The following is a 19394-nucleotide window of genomic DNA, read 5'->3' as shown; positions in this document are numbered from 1 at the left end:
TTGAACAGTTGAATAAAAAAATTATTTTAAGTTTTAGCAATATGCTATAGTATCTACTATTAGTAGCAGTTTACTGTAGCAGATTGACAAATTTTTTTAGATAAGACAAAGTTTTGTTATTTGAGGTGCTAAAATAAAATTTTTAGTGATTTAACAACACTAACGTGAATGCTTTAAGGGGCTGAAGCTTGAAGATGAATTGCTGGGATTAGTAAAGGCTAAGTAAATAATGTTAGATATATTGTTGAGATAATGGTAAGAGGTTAAGAGTGTGCACATTTTGTTGGTGCAAACACAATAATAATAGAAATAACACAAATAGAAATTGAATAATACCTTTGAATATTATTATTTTGAAGATAAAAAAAATTACACAACACTGTTTGGATTGAGGCATGACAGCCGGAAATTACACAACACTGTTTGGATTGAAGATAAAAAAAATTACACAACACTCGTTCTCTTTTAAGAGATTCAAGCCCTTGGTTGACTAAACTTTGTAACCAATGTAGATCTTCTCTAACTTATCTCTCCTAGAATACAACAGCCCAACAATTGTCGCATTACTAGAATGGAAAATTATTGTGTAGTCCTAGCCAATAAAAGCACGCTAGCACATAACAAGTTGCTTACCTTAGCGGAACTACCAGTGCATCATAAAAATTGATGCTCTCCTAACGTCTATTAGACGCAGTAAGTGAAGCCAAATTCAAAATTTTCAACAAGCCTCATAAAGTACAGTTAAAGGTTTGGGCCCACGTCAATAAAATAAGTGATATTAGCAAGTGATAATAGTAATATAGGCTATAGGGTTCTCAACTTAAAAGACATAAAGAATATTGACAGCAAACCCAAATTCTCTGGCAGTAGACAAGCGGCGGACAAAAGAACAAACAAGTTTTTTTTTGGCTTCAAGTAAAAAGCATGGTTGAAATAATGGACTTGGAAAGTGATAAAGGTAAATTTTGTTTTGTCTTATTTTGATTTAATTTATGTTTTGAAAGAATGTTTAATTATTTTTGGTGATATATTTGCTCTCAAATAAAATTATATAAAAATGTATTGCTGTTTTTTTTTTTTTTTTTTACTCTTTCCAATATTTATTGTTAATTTTTATTATTATAATATATATTTTTTTCAATGAGTATCTATGATTGACCCAAAAAAATTTAAGAATAAAATTTTGTTGTTACTGTTGTTGTTATCATAGTCAATCTCAAAAAAATAATTAAATAAATAAATATTAAAAATTTTGGTATTAAAACTTTGTTGTTATATTGTTGTGCCTAAACATAAGAGTTTTGTGATCAAGTGTACCATAGGCATTTAAGAAGACATACAAAATTGTAAACATGGTGCATATCGATAAAAAATATATATATAAACATGATATAATTATTGTATTATAATTTCCTTAGTATTTTGTTTGTAATATTTATATTTGTCATAAAAATTGTTGTAGTTATTTGGAAACCAAGTGATATTGAAGAAACTGAAGGGGATTGCATGATTGTAGCAAGGCTAGAAAATAGTGATGAAAATTTGTTGAATAAGGTGGTCCATAATGCAGATGAAGCATATGTTTTATATAATGATTATGCATTGCGAATGGGTTTTAGTATTCGAAAAGGAAAGCCTAGATATTGTAATGGGACGAAGAACATAAAGCAGCGTGAATTTCTATGTTCTAAGGAGGGTTTTAAACTAGATGAAGATTTTTGTAAAAAGAAATATTCGAAGAGACTAGAGACTAGAACTGGTTGTAAAGCATTTGTTCATTTCACAGTTGAAAATGGTGTTTGGAGGGTTAGTGCATTTAATCCAGAGCATAATCATGAACTTGCACTACAATCAGAGAGGCATTTGTTAAGATCTGGTCGTCGTATTTCAAAACCTAAGGCAGATGTAATTGATACCATTGTGAATGCATGTATAAGTACAAAGAATACTTATTCATATCTAACAAAAGAAGTTAGAGGGAGTGAAAATGTGTGCTTTACCGAAAGAGATTGTTATAATCATGTGAATGTGCAAAAGATGACAATGATTAGTGCTGGAGATGCTCAAAGCTTATTGAATCATTTTAAGTCTAAGCATGTAGAAGATCCCATGTTTTTTTACACTGTTCAAGTAGATCAAGAAAATCAAATGACAACTTTTTTTTGGAGAGATGGGAGATCAAGAGTTGATTATGATTGTTTTGGAGATGTAGTGGTATTTGACACTACATATCGTACCAACAAATATAATTTGATTTGTGCTCCATTTGTAGGTGTTAATCACCATTGGCAAAATATGATGTTTGGATGTGCATTCCTTTTGGATGAGACCACTGATTCATTTAAATGGTTGTTTAAGTCATTCTCAGACTCAATGGGGAATCGATCGCCTATAACAATTTTCATTGACCAGGATCAAGTTATGTCAAATGCCATTGAAGAAGTGTTTCAAAATACACATCATCGGCTATATTTGTGGCATATTTCAAAAAATGCTCCTTCCTGCTTAGGAGACTTAAACTCTAACTCAGAGTTCATGTACTTGTTCAACAAGTGCCAAAAATATTGTGATTCAGAATTGGAATTTCAATAGACGTGAGATCAAATGACACAAAATTTTGATATTGAGAATCATCATTGGCTTAATATGATGTACAAAATTTGACATAAGTGGAGCACTGCATTCACTAAGGATTTTTTCACAGCTGAATTTAAATCTTCCTTGAGGAGTGAGAGCACGAACCATGTTTTGAATGGTATAGAAAATAAATCAATTAGCCTCACTAAGTTTGTAATTGAATATGAAAATGTATTGGCAGATATGCGTTCCTCAGAGTTGGAAGAAGATTTTCGATGCAAGCAAGGTGACCCACAAAAAGCAGTTAAGAAGAGCGGCATTTTGGGTCATGCAGCTCAAGTTTACACTTGTAAGATATTCAATTTATTTGAAAATTAATTTCTTAATAGTCTTGCAATGGTTTGGGATCAAGTTGATTGCCAAGATAAAATTGGTGTTTTTGAGGTCAAAGAAGAAAATAGTGAAAGAGTACGCATTGTCCGGTTTGATCATCTCAATAGCAATATTTCTTGTTCTTGTAAGAAATTTGAGTCATTGGGGATTCTTTGTTGTCATGCATTGTGGGTTTTTAGCATAAAAAATTTAACTAGAATTCCAAATCAATACATTTTGAAACGTTGGACAAAAGAGGCTAAGAAGGGGATGATGACTTACGAGTAAGACAACCATTCACTTAGTAATGATAAAAAGGCAAAGACAGTATGGCGTAATAGCATAATGCGAATAGCTAATACAGTCATATCTAAAAGTCAAGGGGAGGATAGCCTTAAGAGAATTTGCCAAAAATTACTATTGGAACTTAATGAAAAAATTGAAAGGGAGTTATCAAGGATCAAGTTTGGTGCAGATGCAAATGTGGAAGATAATGAAGTCATACAATGTGACACCACTGATGAAATGCCTTGCTTGCCAAATGAGGTGTTAGTGTTAAATCCCCCACATGTGAGATCAAAAGGTTTAAGAAATACTAGACTTAAAGGGCACTTTGAAAAGCGCAAGGCAAACACATCTAAAGATGCATCTTCTTTAAGTGAGTAACTTTTTGTTAAAAACTAAATATACAATTTAACATTTTTGTCATCACTAAATATTTTTTGTATATTAAATTCTGATTTTGTGTGTGATTTTTTATCTACAATTTCATAGGAAAAAGAAAACAACAAGCAGTTGAAAAACATTCAAATGTCTCATTGGGTGGCACATACAATACACCAGTCTGTCAACCACCTAATCCTACTCTTATACAGACTTTACAAGTGCTAACTTATATGGTCAATCTTACTCGCCTTGGACAATGCATTCTCAGGTACTAAGTATATTTTAACATTAAAAAAAAAAAAAAATATATATATATATATAATATGTATGGTCATAATCTGATTGCTATACTTGATACCTAATTACGAGCTATTTTCTATTTAGGACATGAGCTGTGTAAATGTACCATTTACATCTATGTTGCAAGGTACTGATGTTGTAGCCCAACTTAGTCAGGTAAATTAACACAATTCATTCATTCGATACTATGTGAAACTATATGTACAAGGCTTTGTTTTGATATAATGCGTTCTTATATTTTATTCCTTATAGAATTCATCTGCTTCCCAAATAAGCTCATTGATTTATAATTCGAAGCAACCAGATTACACATATAGTCAAGAGGTAAACTTGGAAATTCTTGTGGCATACTTGTTTTATCAATAGTGTCATTTATTTCTTGTTCTCAAGGATTACTTACTTTATACATTTTATTTATTTATTTTTCTTTAAATTAGGTTGTCAACCACATAGAAAAGTTACAAAAGTAAGACATGGGCAATGGCCACAATGAACTAAGTAAAAGAGTTCATAAGGTATTTTTTATTATATTTGAAGACAAATAAAACTTATTATTATAGTTGTTCTCTACTTTGAACCCGGAATTGCAATGGTGTCAGATTACACATATAGCCAAGAGGTAAACTTGGAAAATTCTTGTGGCATACTTGTTTTATCAATAGTGTCATTTATTTTTTGTTCTCAAGGATTACTTACTTTATACATTTTATTTATTTATTTTTCTTTAAATTAGGTTGTCAACCACATAGAAAAGTTACAAAAGTAAGACATAGGCAATGACCACAGTGAACTAAGTAAAAGAGTTCATAAGGTATTTTTTATTATAGTTGAAGACAAGCAAAACTTATTATTATAGTTGTTCTCTACTTTGAACCCGGAATTGCAATGGTGCCAGTAAAAAACTTGGAAGGCGTTTGCATTTTAGAAGACACTTGCTTGGAGTAGTGGAAGTCTCGGCTTGCTAAAGATGAGGATGAGCAATAGGCTAAGGATGAGGATCAGCAAGTTGAACATGAAGGAGCTGTCATTATTGGCTTTGAATGAGATGGATTCATTATTAGAGATAGAAATTATTAATAGCTTATTTCCTAGACTTTCTGCAGTGTAAAAGATAGGATTAGGTTGTTTGCTAAGTGTATGAGTTTAATTTTATTCAACCTCTTCCTTATAGCAAGAAGATTGTCCACTTGTTTCTTAGTTTTTTCCTTATAGCAAGAAGTAATCAAATGACTGTTGCATTACATTAATTTTTAATAATTGAATACTCTAATAATCAATGTGCTTCTCTCTTTGTCTTGTTTTTCTTAAGGGTAACAATGCCTGTTTCCTCTCTTATCTAAGATAGTTTTTTTTTCCCCATGCAACTACCATCATTGATTCTTAGTCCTCTCAAGGATTGATTCTTGTGTATTTTGGCTTGCTCAAGTTTGTTATTTTGTGCTTTGCTTATTTCCACTCTTTTGGTGTGTAGCAATAGAGTGAAACAACTATAACTGAGCTATTCAAGGGTTTGGGAGGTGTTCTCATGCTATCAAGAACTTGACTTATAGGATTTTAACATTGAACATACTTGGCTACCTGTGTATTCAAATCTACTCAACCAAATTCAATACCTCTAGCTTGGTCATCTATTACAGGATGTCAAAGATGGGGCAAAGTTATGTTGTAGTGTTGAGTTTGAACTTGTACCCAAGAAAGGCAATACAAGTGCTTATGTGTTAGCAAAGATGTACCCCTCACAGTAGGGATAGTGTAGACATCTAAATGTAGAATGCTCCACATTTCCTTTTACAACATATACTTGATTACATTTGTCAATCAATAACTTCTATTGTATTTATTCCCAAAAAAAAAAAAAAGATTACACCTTTGCAAAGTTGAACAATTTTGATGTTTTCATTACAATCAAAATTTGATCTAAAAGGAAAGGAAACAAGAAAGGAATTTGATCCGAAAATGAACAAAATTTATTTAAATGTACACTTTGATTATAGGGCCATAGTAACAAAAGTCTTATTGAAATACACTTTGACTACAAGGCTATAACAGTATGATAGTTTCACATTTGATGTATCTCTTGCTTCTTAACTATACATTCCATCCAAAATCCGCAATTTTTTGTTTGTAAGCTCCAATGGCTCTTAGCTTGATTACAACGACAGACAAAAAATTCAATACTTTGAGCTCTTATGGCTTATGTTATACAACATGCCCCACCATTTCTTGGTATGATATCTCTTTGTTATGCAAGTTTTTTTGGTATCATAGCTCTAAAATCCATTGAAGCTCTAAAATCCATTGAAGCTTCTAGCTACTGCAAAATCAAATGCCAGGCAACATAAGAGAGGTTAACTAAATGCCCCTCACATCCAAGTGGCAATAATTGTGGATGGGCGAAAAGACCACATCCATAAATATATAAAGAACACTTTGAAATACAATAATAACAAGCCACCAATCATATATTTACCACCTCTTTAACATCAAAATAAGCTTAAAAGAAAAACACAAAATCAATCTAAGTACCATGTGTTGTCCTCACCACGCATCTTTCCACTCAAACTATGTTGCAAGATGCTGTATCATCTAATGGAGAAACAAAAAGCATGATCATAGCACTAATCTTGATCAGTGCACGTAAAATTGTACCTTAGATCTAGAAACTAAAATGACTTACGAATCAAAGTTACATGTTTATAACTCAAGAGATTACATGATAACAATAACATGTCCAAGAATGAGCCTTGATGATTAAACTAAGCTTTTCTCATGGAAATAAACAAGTTTTATGAAAGGTCTATACCCAAATTCTATAAAATGAAAAACAAAAAAATTTCATTGGAGCATTTTATCAAACAATTGCAGTACAAAAAGAATGAGCCCAAGTTGTGAAAATCAGCAAATACTTCACTTAAAGAAACTAAAAATTTTACAATCCAACCTATGTATGTGTTTATTGGTCTGTCTCAGAAAGTTGGACAAGGTCTGTACAGCAAGGGTGCGGGTAATGAGATCTATCTAAATTGTGGTATCAAGGGACCAAGAGCTAGCTCATTGTGCCTAAGAAACAACTCACATTACATGTAGAAGTACATATCAAAACAAAACAGTAATCGCAAGACCCAATAGGGAAAAAATTGCAAATCCAAATCACATTACAACCTAAACCCCAAACAGTATATTCAATCACAAAGATATGCAATTCAAATCATTAATAATGATTTTCTTGTAATGTATATATGAAATTTCTACAAATTAATAAAAAAAAAAAAATTGCACTCACCAATGGGGCCTGTAGCTATGGATTAGATGAAGGAAAAACGCATAGAGAAAGAGTCTGGAGAGGTCTCGAGTTGGACCACAGGGCAAGATGTTGTTGAGACTCAGGACTCGGAAAATAAGCCGGACCACACTTGGGTAGCATCGGTATGAAACGGAACATTGAATTCCTTACAAATTTGGCCGACTTCCTCCATCGATTGAATCACTTTGATCTCATTATTAACTGCCATAACCGAAACGAGCCCCTTATCGGGCCGAATAGCGGATTGAAATTGATCCAAGTCGATGATCCTGTTGGACTTCACCGGCAAGTAGGTGACTTCAAAGCCCTCCTGCTGGAGGTGACGACAGGAATCGAGGACGCACTTGTGCTCAGTCTAGGTGGTGATGACGTGGCGCTTCTTGTCCTTGTAGAAGTGCAAGACTCCCTTGACGGAGATGAGAGAGTGAGAGAGGAACAGATCATGGTGCTTAAGATGCCGTTCATGGTGCTTGATGACTGCCGTTCATGGAGCTTCTTTTCTTTGTGGGCGTCTGAACTTGTGGGTGAAGTGAAGAGATGAAGGAACAGGGCGTCTGAATTTGTTTAAATAAATTAAATTTGAAATTTCAATGTGCACAGACTTACGGCGTCTAACAGATGTTAGGAGAGCATCAATTTTTATGATGCGCTGGCAGTCCTGCTAAGGTAAGCAACTTGTTATGTGTTGGCATGCTTTTATTGGCTGGGAGTACAAGGTCAGCATGCTGACCTTGTAGTCTGGCATGTCGGACACCAACCTTAACACTTTTTTCTGTGCAGCAAAATGGTATATTCCTTGGGACGAGACGATGTGCTGGGGTCGGTAGTAGTAAAAGAACTCGTCCAACGAAAGCTGACAGTTCCCACCACTTAGACGACCCCACAAAATCTCAGCTCCTATAAAGATCCTCCAAGCATTTGGAGCGATCTGGCTAACGGATAATTCAAGAAAATTAGCCAACTGACGGTGTAATGCTGTTAGTGGCAATCTTAGTCCTGTTGCGAATATGGCATTATACATGCCAACGTCCACAGTCTTCCCTGAGTAGCACTTCTCGAATTTTCCAAGGAGACAGATTGGGATGTGATCAGGAATTTGGTAACGATCCCTTAAATTCTTGAAGATGTTGGCCGCCATCGTTGGTTTAAAGTCATTGACGGTCCACATTTTGGGGAGGATAAATGGATGGGTGTGCCCATCTCCAGGGCTTCTTGAGCTTTCACCTTTAAGGGTTCTCTCGTCAACCTCACCCTCATCCCCATCATCCTCTCCCTTCTCTCCTCCCTCATCACCTTCATCCTCACCCTCATCTACCTCCTCTTCTTCACCTTCTTCTACATCACAACTTTCCACTTCCTCGTCAGGAGAGTGGGCTGACGCTTCCCTCTTTGACAACCATGAAAGGCCCTCCTCAGGCTCATGACCTGATTGGAAGACCTCATCATAACCCGCTCCCTCACAGACTAACGATTGCTCACTCATCGCTTTTCTAGACATCTATCTACCTACAAGCAACGGGGGTATTCTAAGAACCTAAGTTGATGGCCTCTCTAAAAGAGTTAAACGATTAACTAGGAAAACAAAGATGAAAGACAAAAGGAAATAAGAGAAAAGATGACTTACCAAGTAGACGATTCCTTGAGAGATGACGGCCTGAGAAAAGAATGGTAACAAAAGCAACAAGGTCAACAAGATGATGGAAGCAAAGTTCTCAAAGTGACTAGCTCTCTCTCTCTGAAGATCAACAACGATGAAATAGGAGAAATAAGAAAGGAAGTGAGATATATATAGGATGAATGACGCACAGAAGATGAAGCGACACCCTCGTACAAAAACGGGGCCAATCCGCTTCAACCATGTGTTCAAGCATTTAATAATGGCTGCTCGAGAAATCAATCAATAAATGTCTTGTTTCTCGAAAAATGTATATATATATATATATATAAAATAAAAAGAGCTACAAATCAAACTTCACAACCCGTTAGCTAGAACTGACGGGGTTATGGAGTAGGGGGCAGCTGATAAGGGTAATTCTTGAAGTCTAAGCAAAGGGGACAGACTTGTTGTATCTAATGACTTTAATGTACCCATAAATGACTCCACAAAGCTGACGGTCCATCTTAAGGCTGACGAGTGCACTTCAAGATCATCTATGCATGGACGAGATGACTAGAAAGCATAGGCGGAATAAGTAATTGATGGGATGAAGCTGACGGGGGTGAAAGGAATTCTTAACGGTCCAGCATGTCTTTTACTTGGGCTCCACGTATGAATATACCTTGCACCCCACAATAAACCCTAATCAAGAAGACTCCTATAAGGAAAGGATTCCGCAAAATACACAAATTAAAGAGAATCTCTCCCACAAAGAAATATCTTCTTAGCCAAGGAACTAATGTCAACCCTATGCTACTATAAAAACCTCAAAACCCTCACAAACCAAGGTACGCATAATTTTACCCTAGCTCTAGCATTCTAGAGTTGCGAACGTTCTCTAACTTGACCTTCGGAGGGTATTTAGCCGGTACCACACCGGTGCTCTCTATAAGGTCTTCCCTTTTTTCTGTGTTGCGCAGGTTTCATTTCGAGCACGCGAGGATCATGTAACTTACTAGTGATTTTCGGCATCATCAAGGACTAAATTGTATACAATGAAAGAAAAGTTAAAGAGCATTTATATTTGGTGTGCTAAAATTTTTTTAGCATTTAGTATTTTCAAAAGCTATTTGATCTATTTTAATATATCAATTAACAGTACACTTTATATTTAATTTTCTATTTTAACGTACAAACCCATTAAAATAATATAAATAATTTCAACTGATTAAAAAAAGAACCCCCACAAACACCATACCCACAACCATGGAACACCCATTCCTATAACCAAACAACGATTCTTATCGCCAAACATCCATACCCACTACCATAGGATACCCACACACACCAATCATACAAGCAAATCACCAATCGCACAACCAACCACTAAAACCACTAGCCACAACAACTAGTCAACCACAACAAATGACTCAAATTCACTCTTGACTTCCTCCTTTTCCAATCCCCACACCTAGTCATGTCCTCATTTGGATTGATTTATCTATGGGCCAATTTGACTAAGTCATCCGAGTCGAATAAGTCACTCATGGTCTATATATCCCTTGACTCGTGAGTTTTACCACCCCACCCCAATTAGGATCAGCATGGTCACGACACAGCCTAACTCAAATCATCAAATGAGAGGGACAGATTCAAGAGCGAAGAAAGGAGAGATGATTGTTTTATTAAAATAAGAGAGAGAGAGAGAGAGAGAGAGAGAGAGAGAGAGAGAGAGAGAGAGAGAGAGAGAGAGAGAGAGGGGTTGAACAGTTGAATAAAAAAATTATTTTAAGTTTTAGCAATATGTTATAGTATCTACTATTAGTAGCAGTTTACTATAGCAGATTGACAAATTTTTTTAGATAAGACAAATTTTTGTTATTTGAGGGGCTAAAATAAAATTTTTAGTGATTTAACAACACCAATGTGAGTGCTTTAAGGGGCTGAAGCTTAAAGATGAATTGCTGGGATTAGTAAAGGCTAAGTAAATAATGTTAGATATATTATTGAGATAATGGTAAGAGGTTAAGAGTGCGCACATTTTGTTGGTGCAAACACAATAATAATGGAAATAACACAAATAAAAATTGAATAATACCTTTGAATATTATTATTTTGAAGATAAAAAAAATTACACAACACTGTTTGGATTGAGGCACGACACTCATTCTCTTTAAAGAGATTCAAGCACTTGGTTGACTAAACTTTGTAACCAATGCATACCTTCTCTAACTTGTCTCTCCTAGAATACAACTGCCCAACAACTATCGCATGACTAGAATAACCTCTACACAAAATGTTCAAGTCCAAATTAATGAGTCTATTTATAGGCTCAATAGGCCTCATGAAATTATTACCCAAATTAATCTAATTAATTATGTCCATAATTATGATGTAGTGAGTGTTACAAGATTGATTGATGTACATAAATTTGATGGCTTGGAGTTACACAATTAAATGGATGAGATAAGGAGTTCAGAGGCCCAAGAGCTAATCCATTAAGTGGGTGAATTACTCTTCAGTTTTCCATAATAAAAATGTCATTTACACATTAATGTATATAGAAATAATTATGAATGTATCTAGCTCAATATTTGCTCCAATACATATCAGCCCATTAATCACCGCAATTAAAAAGAATAAAAGAGTCTCTCTCATTTTCAATGTGAGATTAAACATTCTATTAACTCCTTATCTTCCATATTAACTCACATATCTTTACATTTATATTGTCATATTATTCATTTTAATTAAATTGATATTAAAATGCTCCTAACACATTTTCATGTGGCTTGAAAGTTGTTTAGAGCGTACTATGAAAGGTTTGGTTTTGAGTAGATGGGGATGGTTGTGATGCTCGTTTTTGTTTGACTATGCTAGATTAATGCTGATTTTTCGCTTTGGTTATGTTTTGATTTTAATGTTGTTTGCTTTTCAAGAAAATTTTGTATTTTTTTTTAAAGAAAATGAGAAAGGGTTACTTTGCATGCTATAATAGGGGTCAAAAAAAGGAGGAGTAAAGAATAGAAAACTAAAAAGTAAGCTAAAAGAGTGTGAACTATCAACTATGAATAGAGATTTTCTCCCCAAAAAAAAAAACATGAACAGAGATGATGTCTCAAAATGTTGCATAATGTTAAAAATGAAAGCATTTAATACGCGCCTCTGGTGGGAGGAAAAGAAAAGAAAGAAAAGGAAAAAGATCGGAGCAGGTGTGGGGTGTGGGTCCCACAGAGACATGTTGTGACAATGTTATTGTTGGCACCTCCAACTTTCCGCCCCATATTCATCGGTTACAACGAAGCTTCTGGAAATTCCTAGAATTAGAACTCTGGATTTCCCCCACCAACTCCAACTCCTGTTTTTCTCTATCTATTTCAAATATCTCTTTCGTGTCCTTTTGTCTTTCACCTTTTGACCACGCGTACGCGTTAAGAAAACAAAACAGTTGTAGTTTGAAATTTTGAATCCAAAATGTCTTTTCCCTTGCCACGAAGCAAATGCCAAAATGGTAATTCCGTCTTTTTCTCAATTTTAATTATTATAATAGACTGCAGTCTTAAACGCATAGACTAATTTCATTTCACTTCTCTTCTCTTTTGTTTAAAGGAGAGGAAACCTCTAAATCAAATCAAAATCAAAATCAAAGCAGTCTTGTTTGGTTGTGATTCTTTAGTGAGTGGGGTAAGCGAAGCGAGTTTTTGAGTCCGAAGTTCGCTCCCGAGATCCAATGGAAAGAGAAGCTGCTGCTGGTGGGTACAGAGGAAGAGGAAGAGGAAGGGAAAGAGGCAGAGGTAGAGGTGGAGGAGATAGAGGTGGAAGAGGTGGTGCTAGGGGAAGTGCTGCTGGAGAAGGAGCTGGTAGAAGAGGAGGGAGGGGTCCTCCTTGGCATGGTGCAACTCAGGTGTGGTCGGAACAACAACAATCACCACGACCAAGACAGCCACAGCCACAGCCACCGCCACATGTGGGTGTTGGTGGTGGTGGTCCTCCGGGGAGTCAATGGGTGGGTCCCACGTCTGAGGGGTCGAGCTGGGCCAGCAAGGTTGGTGGTGCTAGTGGTAGTGGTAGTGGTAGTAGTGGAGGAAGAGTAGTGAGAGGCCAGGGTGATAATAAGTGGGTGGAAGTGGGACGCGCTGCCCCATCTATTCCTTCTCAACCTCAGCCTCAGCCTCAGCCTCAGCCTCAGCCTCAACCTCAGCCTCCTCCTCCTGTCGCTGGTATTAGATCTGGGTTTCTTCTCTTTTCTGCTTTTCTTCTTTCTTTCTTTTTTCTTTTTTTTTCTTTTTTTTGTGTGCTAATAAAATTTGGAAAATTATGGTGCTAAAGTTGTTTCTCTGTAGCAAAGAATTTTTTTTTTTTCTAGAATCAAATTCTATTAGGAGGCGATGCCCTTGAAGATAAGCAAAGTATATAATATGTTAATGGGTGTTTCACAATATTGGTGTTTTACTAATATGAGAGTGATGATGATACCAATAATACAAATTTTACTTACTTGTCAACTTCTAAAGATATAATAACAAAACAAAAAAGTAATTAAAACACCAATTTCATTCATTCACACTTTAGTTTGTAATTTTTTTTTTTTTTTTTTTTTAAAGAAAAATAAAAGCTTTAGCATTTTCCTAACTATTTTATCAGTGTACTGGATGTGCTTTCCTTGTCAGTGTATTACATTGATGTTTTATCTGGAAATTAAGAATTATTATTTAAAGTGTCATATGAGGAAAAAGTTCCATGAAGGGTATGATTGTGTATTGGGTTTTGGGGTTCATAGACTTTTTTTGTTTGCCTTACTGAATTATCATTTATCAATATGATATTACATTTGTAAAATGGTCACCTTGGTTAATTTATTTCTTATACTTAGTTTAATATATCGATGATTCACATTGACCATAATTCCTTAAGGTTTACTTCCTTTAAAAGCCAAGAAGTTATAATTATATTTAGATTGGATTTATGGTGAAAATGTGTAGTGCAGTCTACTGTTTATGGTTCTACTATTATTCCTATTATTATTTTTTAAAGTTTACTATTATAGTTATTATAAATATTCAAATTTCTACAGATTCCTTGTCTTTATGATTTTTTTTTTCTTGAATTTGAGTACTTTAGAAGCTTTTCTAACCTTAGAAGGAAACTATTCGAGTGATAGAAACGTGCATTATGGTTAGACTCTTTCAACTGTTCTCAACTTCACTGAAAAGATCATTAGTGGAAAGATGTTGTCTTTTCCCATATTGATCTGCATGCTGTGCTAAAAAAATTTAAGTTAAAAAGTCAGCTTAATTACAATATTATTATTCCTTGGCATCATTGCCTTCATCTTTTGTTGGACCACTTGCCATACCGTCACTTGCAGCTATGTGGACCTTTGTTAAGCATGTCTCTGTTTATTTGTCTGAGGCAGCCTATGCTTTGCTCTAGTGCGTGATCTATTTTGGAGAGAGCTGTTTCTATTGTTGTTATTGCTCTCTCTCTTAGAGAGGTTTTGATGTGTGGGGCTTAAGCACAGCACCCCCCCCCCCCCCCCCCCCCCTCCTTCCTCCTTCAGAAAAGAAAGAAAATTGTACAGTCTTCTTCTGTATTTGAAAATTTTCAAGCTATGGTCAATTTCTTGATCTCATGTGCCAACAGAAATGCTTTCTATTGCAGAAAACAGAGCAATTTGAATTCAATATTTTTTTAGCAGCCACAGTGATTAACAATATTTTCCCCCCTCTACAGATCTTGTTGTTGAAAAATTGAAATTAAAAGAAATTTCAGAAGATTCAGACAAGATTGTCCCTGTAAAACGACCTGATAAAGGTGGCGTGCTTGCTATACGGACTGTTGGACTTCGTGTCAATCATTTTCCTGTCAAATTCAACCCAAATACTATCATAATGCACTATGATGTTGATGTCAAACCTGCAGTGCCCCCCAAGAATGGTCGACCTGTGAAAATATCAAAATCTGTTCTTTCAGTAATTAGAAACAAATTATCTTCTGATGACCCTGCACAATTTCCCTTGTCAAGGACTGTATATGATGGTGAGAAGAACATATTCAGCGCTGTACCATTGCCCACTGGAAAAATTGATGTGGAAGTCCCTAATAAGGGAGAAGAGATGAAGGGTGGTTCATATGTAGTTACCATAAATCTTGTGAATGAGCTTAAGTTTGGCAAGTTGAAGGATTACTTAAATGGGCAGCTCTTGTCAATCCCCCGAGATGTATTACAAGGAATGGATGTTGTAATGAAGGAGAATCCATCTAGGCACATGATCCCTTTTGGGCGGAGTTTTTTCCCTAGAGAACCTAGGGAAGGAGATGATCTTGGGTGGGGCATCACAGCATCTAGAGGATTTCAACATAGCCTAAAGTCCACATCCCAGGGTCTAGCAATGTGTCTGGACTACTCAGTTCTGGCATTTCGGCAGAAAATGTCAGTTCTTGATTTCCTCAGGGAGCATATTCCAAACTTTAAAATAGATAATTTCCGAAGGTTCTGGAGAGATGTAGAGGATGCATTGGGGGGACTAAAAGTTACCGTGACTCACCGGAAAACCAAACAAAAGTACGTAATTCGGGGGTTAACGAGGGAGAATACACGAGAAGTATCATTCATTGAAGAAGACCCAGAAAGCCAGAATCCACCTAGGCGAGTTAGAATTGTTGACTATTTCAGGGAGAAATATGGCATCGATATCATGTACAAGGATATTCCCTGCTTGGATTTAGGAAAAGCCAATAAAAAAAATGCTGTACCAATGGAGTTCTGTGTCTTAGTTGAGGGGCAAAGGTATCCAAAGGAGCATTTGGATAGAAATGCGGGTATCATGTTGAAGAACTTATCACTAGTACCACCAAGGGTTAGGGAGAGAGAGATACGCAGCATGGTACACTCAGAAAATGGACCTTGTGGGTATGTGCATTCAAACTTCATTCTTTTAATTTTGATAGCATGTAATTAGCATGGAGCTTCTATTGTTGCTTTATATGTTGATGCATTTAAACAACAAATTAGGGTGCATGAGTGACATCAGTATTAGTAGGTGTTTGTTTCACTATGTTTACACTTAATAAATGCTAAAATGATATAAATTTTGCACTTTTTTCATTTGGAGAATAGAGAAAATTGTTAGTAGCCTACTATTTGCCATAGTTTAGCCATGAGAAGGGCTAAAACTTCACAGATTGTGCACTTGGCTTTTATGTTGTAATTAATCGCTAACCCGTGCAATGGGCGGAAAACTTTTAGATTGTATGTTAACATGTTAGGTTTAAATATTTCTCTAAATTTCAACTATTTGAAAGCTGAATTGGCTCTAATATAAGATGAGAATTGTAGTTTAAACATTTCTCATGAAAAACCTTCCAAAATTTTATATATAAGATCCTTATAAATGAGAAACAAACAAAATTTTATATATAAGATCCTTATAAATGATAAACAAACAAATATTATAAATTAATATATTTCAATCATCATAATGTGCTATTACATTTGGTTTAATAAGTATTACAAAAAATTTAGTCAATTACACTTATATCTTGAAGCTTTATCAATGCTTTTCAAGAATCTATTTCCTCCTTTTCTTAGGCTCTTCTCTTTCCTAAACTTCTCAAGCTACTTAACTCTTCACTAAGTTTTTTATAGGCATTTGATATCTTAATTTAAAACACAAATAGTCCAGTATCAGATTCTTCCCAGAACTAAATTGCCAATAATGATGCAGCAAAAAACAAGTAGAGACTAAAGTAGAAAACCGATAAAAACTTATCATTGCTAACCTTCAATTGATGAACATGGGCATCTAATACAACAAAACTTATCTACTCAAACGTCACTTCCACATCTCACAAATGTGAGTAAAGGATGAGGTCATGAGTCAAAGCCTGCCACATACATCAAGCATGCATAACTTGCTGATAAAAAAAATTAAGATTGTGTTTTTTACTATGAACTCATGCTGCCACCTTTAATTATTACTAAGCAGTGACTTGAGCATCATTATTATTTTCTTTTTGACATTGATTCAATCACTACTCCAACTATGATAGGCATGTATGATGATTGAAGTGTGAGTAATGTAGAGCTAAATGGATCATTTACAAAAGTAACCTGCTATATCTGGACTAATAATGTGGGACAGATAAACCTTGTATCTCCTATATCTTGCTGATCTTCTGATAGATGAAAATAGAAGAGCTTGAGACATTTGGCCGAGTGCTGGCTTATAAAAAAAACTGTTTTATATTCAATATCTTACGATTTTAAGATTCAGGATTCATTAGTTGACATGGATTTCCTTACATTAATTGATTGCATCAAATCGCTTGATGCAGTTTGAATAATGCTGTGATGATTTTATTTATTTATTTAATATTGTTAGATTTGTTATGTTCCATTGGCAGTGGAGGAATGGCTCAAAATTTTGGAATGGAAGTAAACACAAGCATGACAAGAGTTAGAGGACGTGTTCTTGGGCCACCTGTGTTGAAGCTAGGTGCTCAGAATGGCAAAGTGATGAAGGTAACAGTTGACAGAGAGAAATGCCAGTGGAATCTTGTTGAAAAATCAGTCGTGGAAGGCAAAAGAATTGACCGATGGGGTGTTATTGACTTCAGCTCTAGTGATTATAAATCGAGGCTGAATCCTGATTTTTTCATTCCAAAGCTTATCAATCGGTGCATAAACCTTGGGATCCACATGGAGGAGCCTCTCGTATATAAGTGCACTTCAATGAATAAACTCTCAAGGGTTGATGTGTTGCTTGAACTACTTGAAAGTGTTAGTGAAGAGGCTTATAAGGAAGGCAAAGGCCATTTACAAATTCTTCTTTGTGTGATGTCTAGGAGGGATCCTGGTTACAAAAATTTGAAGTGGATCTCTGAGACCAAGGTTGGTATAGTGACACAGTGTTGTCTGTCCACCTGCAGAGCGAATGACCAGTATTTTGCAAATCTTGCTACCAAGATGAATGCCAAGCTTGGAGGCAGCAATGTAGAGCTTAATGACCCACTCCCCCATTTTGGAGGCAAAGGCCATGTAATGTTCGTGGGGGCTGATGTTAATCATCCCGGTGCTAGGAATCTTACAAGTCCATCCATTGCAGCTGTTGTTGCTACCATGAACTGGCCTGCCGCAAATCGCTATGCAGCACGTGTCTACCCACAACTCCATCGGAAGGAGAGGATTGTGGATTTTGGAAATATGTGTTTGGAGCTTGTTCAATCGTATGCTCAGCTAAATAATGTCTTGCCAGACCATATTGTGGTCTTTCGTGATGGAGTAAGTGAGGGCCAATTTGAAATGGTTCTCAATGAGGAGTTGCTAGATCTGAAGATGGCACTGCAAAAAATCAAATACTCCCCAGCCATCACACTTATCGTAGCCCAAAAACGACACCAGACTCGTCTATTTCTGGAGAACGAGAGGGATGGGGGTTCCACTGGCAATGTGTCTCCTGGCACAGTTGTGGACACAACAATTGTTCACCCATTTGAGTTTGATTTCTATCTTTGTAGCCACTATGGAAGCCTTGGGACAAGCAAGCCCACACACTACTATGTCCTCTGGGACGAGTATGGATTTACTTCTGATGAATTGCAGAAGCTCATATACCACATGTGCTTCACCTTTGCTCGGTGCACTAAACCTGTATCACTGGTCCCACCGGTGTACTATGCTGACCTTGTTGCCTATAGAGGGCGACTATACTATGAGGCAGTGGTGGAAGGGCAATCTCCAGCATCAGCCACATCCTCTTCTTCATCATCAACATCATCATCTCTGTTTTCAGCAGCATCACCTGATCCAAATTTCTTCAAGTTGCATGCAGACCTGGAAAATATAATGTTTTTTGTCTAAACTGCCGTATCATGGCCTCACCTCATGTTCTCTTTCTCTTTTCACAAAGGGGGTGAGGAGATAAACAACTTTTCTTGACAATGCCCGACGCCCTCCTTTCCTATGTGAACTATTAAAGGAGTTTGTGCGTGAATCTAATGGGTTCATTTTTTATTTTATTTTATTTTTCTAATTAAAGGTAATGGAGTTTGAACTCAGCAAATGGGTTACAATTCTCAGTCTGTCATGTCTTCCGTTTCCTCTAAAGACCGATGGTTTGTTTGGATGATTTATAGTAATAATTTGGTTATGTTCTAGTCTTAATCTGTCATCTCTGTGTTTCCTATTAGTTGTCATGGTTTGTGCAGTGGAACGTCACTCATCTGTATGAATAGACAGGGATTGAATTTTTGTGGTTTTCATATTTGGTTTTTAAAATTGTTTGGGTTTTTGGAGTCGGTGTGGATATAGTATGTCTTCTTTAACGTGTTTTTTTTTTTTTTTTTCCTTCTCTTACGTGTAATGTGACAAGTGAAAGATCGCATTGCAATGGTTTGACGTGTGTGTATGAATAAAACTATGATGTTTGGCATCATTGTGATTATGTGATTGACAATGTAAGTCATCAATATACCACAGTTCATTATTAAGGACAATTCAAGTCCACAACATGCTCCTATAAAACAATTATAACGATGCTCATCAATTACATAGGCGTGTTCAGAAAAGTATTGGAT

General features: G+C 35.8%; 1 protein-coding gene across 1 annotated transcript; it reads left to right on the top strand.

Annotated features, from left to right (window-relative positions):
- The first annotated feature begins 12096 nt into the window (after positions 1-12096).
- On the top strand, positions 12097-19079 carry LOC126692620 (protein argonaute 2-like). The gene is made up of 4 exons (XM_050388290.1): positions 12097-12327; positions 12426-13036; positions 14550-15729; positions 17223-19079. Exons 2-4 carry the CDS (start codon positions 12547-12549, stop codon positions 18676-18678), a joined length of 3126 nt encoding a protein of 1041 aa, XP_050244247.1. The 5' UTR covers positions 12097-12327; positions 12426-12546; the 3' UTR covers positions 18679-19079.
- The last annotated feature ends 315 nt before the right edge of the window (positions 19080-19394 follow it).

The sequence above is a fragment of the Quercus robur genome, chromosome 7 (assembly GCF_932294415.1).
Source record: "Quercus robur chromosome 7, dhQueRobu3.1, whole genome shotgun sequence".
In the NCBI taxonomy this organism is placed as follows: Eukaryota; Viridiplantae; Streptophyta; class Magnoliopsida; order Fagales; family Fagaceae; genus Quercus; species Quercus robur.
Note: the sequence above shows the minus strand (reverse complement) of the source record. Positions and strands in the feature narration are given on the sequence as shown.